The 4,959-nt window shown below is 64.2% G+C and overlaps 1 protein-coding gene across 1 annotated transcript in view; it reads right to left on the reverse strand.

Moving 5' to 3' along the window:
- The window catches only part of APEH (acylaminoacyl-peptide hydrolase), a 10,831-nt gene that overhangs the window by 4,255 nt on the left and 1,617 nt on the right, over positions 1–4,959 (reverse strand). Inside the window, exons 2-21 of the mRNA XM_009996957.1 lie at positions 4,310–4,439; positions 4,096–4,222; positions 3,927–4,014; positions 3,757–3,832; positions 3,519–3,682; positions 3,310–3,447; positions 3,130–3,221; positions 3,013–3,053; positions 2,810–2,931; positions 2,585–2,645; positions 2,421–2,518; positions 2,276–2,338; positions 2,117–2,194; positions 1,904–2,042; positions 1,741–1,821; positions 1,586–1,666; positions 1,398–1,486; positions 1,096–1,286; positions 923–1,025; positions 749–855 (exon numbers count right to left, since the gene is read on the reverse strand). Of these exons, the coding sequence (XP_009995259.1) occupies positions 749–855; positions 923–1,025; positions 1,096–1,286; positions 1,398–1,486; positions 1,586–1,666; positions 1,741–1,821; positions 1,904–2,042; positions 2,117–2,194; positions 2,276–2,338; positions 2,421–2,518; positions 2,585–2,645; positions 2,810–2,931; positions 3,013–3,053; positions 3,130–3,221; positions 3,310–3,447; positions 3,519–3,682; positions 3,757–3,832; positions 3,927–4,014; positions 4,096–4,222; positions 4,310–4,439 (2,069 nt within the window). The remainder of the gene's footprint in view (positions 1–748; positions 856–922; positions 1,026–1,095; positions 1,287–1,397; positions 1,487–1,585; positions 1,667–1,740; positions 1,822–1,903; positions 2,043–2,116; positions 2,195–2,275; positions 2,339–2,420; positions 2,519–2,584; positions 2,646–2,809; positions 2,932–3,012; positions 3,054–3,129; positions 3,222–3,309; positions 3,448–3,518; positions 3,683–3,756; positions 3,833–3,926; positions 4,015–4,095; positions 4,223–4,309; positions 4,440–4,959) is intronic.

Consider the following 4,959-nt stretch of genomic DNA (forward strand, 5'->3'; position numbering starts at 1 on the left):
GTGTATAGTACGAAGGTCTGTCCCCCCGTGGTGGCCCCCAGGGCAGCACGGGTGACGACAGGGAATCGGCTCAGCTCCCGGTAGCAGGCAACTGGGCTGGCAGCCGCCTGGGCAGTGGGAGAGAGGCAGGCTGGTGAGGGTCAACTCACCTCTCTGCCTGTACCCACCCCCCAAAAATAAGGCCGTGCCCACCTGCACAGTCCCCTGGGACCCCCTCACCCACCTCCATGCCCTGCTCGGTTGCTGAGGCCATGGGGCCTTGCTCCACCGTGCTGGGCCACCAGCGCCGGCTGCTCAGCCCGGGCAGGCTGCCAAAGCACATGAGCAGCCGGTACAAGGGGTCGGTGCCAGCCCTGCAGTCCCTCCCATGCCACCCGCCGTGCTTGCCGCCCACACCACCTCCCCAGCGGCACAAATGCCGACCTGTGTGGGAGGGGGACCCAGTGGCCCCGAATCCCTGGGGTGCTGGGAGTAGAAGTGATGTTGGTGCCAGGAGCACTGTGGGAGGCACCAGGAGTACAGTGGGAGACACCAGGAGTGCTGAGCTACACTGTTTATTGGGGGGTGGCAGTGGCAGGGGGGGGGGGGGCGCCGCCGGGGGGTTGGGGGAGCCCATGAAGCCATCAGCTTCGGCCTCAACACCGGACAGTGCGTGGTTGTTCCCCGGGTACCAGAGCAGCCTGGAAAAGGAAAGGTGGCTAAGTGCCATGCCTGCACCCTCCACTGGAGCACCCAGCACCCTACTCACCGTGTGGGGATCCCCCGGGCCTTGAGGGCATGGTAATACTCCAGCCCCTGCTTGGGGGGCACACGCCGGTCATCCTCTCCCAGCATCAGCAGCACGGGTGCACGGACCTGTGGGAGCAGCACAGCCTCAGTGCTGGCACCACCAGTGGGGATGGAGACAGGGACAGGGACATACCTGGTTGACATACTGCATGGGCGACTTGCGCAGCATCTCCGCCCACTGGGCAGGGTCCGGCAGGGTGTCAGGTGTGTAGGGCAGCCCCGCCTCTGTCAGGCACCTGCAGGCAAGAGGGACGGTGACACATGAGGGTGCCAAGGCAGAGGGGCCCTGGAGGCAGCAGTACTCACCAGTCAGGGATGTCGGTGGTGGCCACCATGGAGGCAATGTTCACCACGGGGTTGCGGACCACGCAGGCGCGGTAGGTGTCAGGGAACTGGCCGATGAGGTGGCATGCTAAGAAGCCCCCGTGTGAGCCCCCCACCAGTGCCACCCGGCTGGCATCCAACCACTCCTCGTCTAGCACCCGCTCCACACAGAGCTGCCACCATGGGAGACACTTGCTGAGGCAGGTGGCCTTGCCTTTCCTCCTCAGAGGCACCCACAGAAGCATGGGGTGCCCCGGGGTCAGGACCACCTGCCAGTGTCATACCTGTACATCACCCACATCCTGTGTGCCCACGTTGCCTGGCAAGGAGGCCACACTGTCCTGGCCAAAGCCCAGTGAGCCACGATAATTCACTGGGGAAGAATGGTATCAGAGCCCTTCCTGCCCCTTGCCCAGCCCCACCATGGGTGCTGTGCCACCCAACAGCACCTGGGCCCCCCAGCACCACTCACCCAGCAGCACAGCGAAGCCCATGGAGCAGAGCACTGCTGGGTACAGCATCCATCCGGCTGTGAAGACACTGTGGGGACCCCCTGCGAAAGGCAAAGGGGGGTGACTCTGCCCAGCCGGGGAAGGGGGCACAGTGGGTTGAGGGGCAAGCTCTTACCATGGGGCATGACGACCAAGGGGGGGGGCTTTTGGGAAGAACTGCAGGGGTCCAGCATGATAGCATCGAAGTCCAAGCCCCCTGTAGAGATGGGGGGCTTGAGAAGGGGGGGTCAGAGCTTGGTGGTGGTGGCAGAGCTGAGCCTGGCCCCATGGTCACTCACCAAATTGGGGGTGCTCCTGCTCGGGCGGGGGCTGCAGGGTGAGGACGTCCCAGCTAATGCTGAGCAAGGAGGGTGCATCCTGCAGGCAGACCCACTGTGGCCGTGCCTCCTGGCCAGCACCAGGCAGGACTGACACTTTCTGTGCAGGAAGAAGGGTCACTGCTGGCACCCAGAGGGGATGGTGGGTGCTGGGCACAGGGGGTGTCACCTTACCAGTGCTGGGGGGCAGGCAGGGCTGGAGAAACTGGCCACCAAGATGTCCCGGTCAATGGTGAGGACAGACCAGCATCCCTGGGAGCATGGAGCTGGGGGGGAGTCATACCTGCAGGTGTCACCCCCTTCTCAGCCCCAGTTCAGCACAGCCCTACCAGCCTGGCACTCACCAGCCGTCAGCAAGGTCGTGGCGCCTGTCACCGTGTCCACCACAAACAGGTCCTAGGGTCATAAGGGCAGAGTCCAGCAGAGCCCTGACCTGGCCCTGGCCTTCCCCCAGTTCCCCAGGCCCAGCAGTCCTCACCTGCTGGCTGCGCTGGGCTGTGTCCAGCACCAGCCTGCGGCTGTCGGCCGCCCAGCACAGCCCTGGCAGTGCGTCGCAGTAGATGCCCGGGAAGGCACCTGTAATGAGAGTGCTGGTGCTCAGCATCCTCCTGTGCCCAACACCCCCCCACGGGCCCTACTCACCCCATGTCTGCCGTGGCACAGCTTCCAACACCGTACTGGTCTGCTTGGTGTGCCAATCATACTGCAGGAGACATGAGATGGGATAACTTTTGCAGGGTCTCAGCCCACTTGCCCCTCCTGCATCCCAGGGAGGGGGCACCACTGCCCTCCTGCCAGCCCCTGCCCTGCACAGGCATCCTGCCACCTCCTTGGTGTCCCCCAAGTGCCCCTCCCAGTGCTGCTCACCATGCGGAGGCGGCTGCACTGCTGGTGGGGGCCCAGGCTGTCGTTCTCCAGGTAGACAATGCGGCAGTGGTCAGGGCTGAGCCGTGGGGACCACACGGCCTTGGTGTCCTCGGAGAGTGGCTCTGCAAGTGCACAAGGGGAGGGTGAGGGGCTGCAAGGAGCTGGGGCATTAGCAGGGGAGGGTCAGGACACTTGCCACTCACTGCATTTCCCACCCATCAGGTCCACGTAGAAAAGCGCTGACCTGCCGGCACAGACAGGAGTCATGGTGGGGCCAGGGGGGGCCTGGCTGTGGGGCAGGGTGCCCCCCTGGGACCCACCGACGGTTGGTGCAGTGCCGCAGCCCCAGGCGTAAGGGCTCGTGCCACCAGCCCACAAACACCACGCCGGTGTCACCAGGGGACCAGAAAGCCTGTGGGGATAGAAGGGATGAGCATCTTAGCCTGCTGCTGGCCCCTAAACCTTCCCTGCTCCAGTTCCCTGGGGATCCCCATCCTCACCTGGCCGGGAGAGAGGTGCTCTGGGATGCCCTCCAGCACCGAGATGCTGCTGCCCTCAACGTCCAGGATGCAGAGGACGGGCACGCTGCGGGTGCTCAGAGACTCCCCCCAGTTCTCATGGTACACGAACTGCTCACCCTGCAGCACAGCCCCATCAGCCCCAAGGCTGCCCTACCGGCCCTGCCTGCCCCAGGGCTGAAGAACCCCACCTTGAGGGACACATCCTCCTTCTCTGGATGCCCCACCTCCTCATCAGAGGTGTCCAGCTCAGGAGCTTTGCTCTGGAAGAAGGACTTGGCCTTGGGACGCTTCTTCTCCGCCACGTAGAGCAAGCGAGTCTCCGAGTGTGACCAGGCCAGGCAGCCAAACTGGTCTACAGGGACAGATCAGGCACTGGACACCCTGTCCCACCAGGACTCCCCATCCCTGGCACCCCCAACCCCTCACCATCATCATAGACGCTGCCATGCTTGTCCAGTGCTGTCAGGTCGATGCTCTTCACCTTGCGGTTCTGATCCCAGACCTGAGGGCACAGACAGTGGGGTGGCCCCCAGATGCAGCTTGGAGCTGGCCCCGAGCCCCAGGGATGGTCCAGTCCCCCTCAGCCCCGTCCTCACCTCCAGGAACTGCTTCTCCTTCTCCTTGCCAGGAACCTTGCGCAGGACGGCCTTCCGCGTCCCGCTGGGGGACTCCCGGCTCAGCAGCCTGCAGGTGGGTGGGTGCCCGTCAGCCTCCCACCGTCAGCAGCCCAAGGGGACACCAGCACGGGGGTGGGACAGGACTTACTCGTCCTTGATCTCAGAGCAGGTGCCAGCAGGCCCCGAGTAGACGATGGAGGACCCATCATGGAAGATGAGGTACTGGCGGCAGAACTTGACCCTCTCAGCCCGTGCCAGGTCCCGCTGCCACCACTCTGCGAGAAGCAGGGTGAGGACACTTGCCATATCCCCACCGGGCAGGCAGAGGCCCCCTTGGCTACCCTTCATCCCCATCCCCATACCGGTGTAGAGGTTGCAGTACTTGCCCCCGTACTGGGTGGTGACATCAGGGCCAAGGCAGGCGCTGCTGAGCTCCGGGTGCTGGCTCAGCTCCCGGTACAGCTTCACCACCTCCTCAGTGCTCGACACCACCTGTGGGACTCACCAGGGTTGGCTTGGGTGGGCGGCAGAGGGTGCAGTTACTGTGGCACCAGGGTACATGGGGAGGGTACTGGGGCAGCCCAAGGGTAGAGAGGCAGTTACAGGGTAGCGGGGGAGGTACTGGGGGTGCAGACCTCAGGCAGTTACCAGGGTACCAGTGGGTATGAGGGTACCAGAAAGTACTGGGGGCAGCTAGTGGGGTAGATAGGGGACATCAGGAGTGCTGGGGGCAGTTACTGAGGTATCAAGGCAGTACCAGGGGTGCAGTGCAGGGGCAGCTACAGGGGTGCAGGGAGGGTACGAAGGTACCAGGGCAGTTACTGGGGTACTGGGGGAAGTACTAGGGGTGCAGAGCCGGGGCAGTTACAGAGATACCCGAGGTCAAGTTCCTGGGGTACATGGGGAGTATTAGGAGTGCACCAGGGACAGTTTCGGGAGCAGTTCCGGGTGTGCATGGGTGACTTAGGAAGGTGCCAGGGCAACGACTGGGGGACGGGGGTGCAGGGCCAGG

The sequence above is a fragment of the Chaetura pelagica genome, unplaced genomic scaffold, assembly GCF_000747805.2.
Source record: "Chaetura pelagica isolate M959 unplaced genomic scaffold, ChaPel_1.0 scaffold24, whole genome shotgun sequence".
NCBI classification, from domain to species: Eukaryota; Metazoa; Chordata; class Aves; order Apodiformes; family Apodidae; genus Chaetura; species Chaetura pelagica.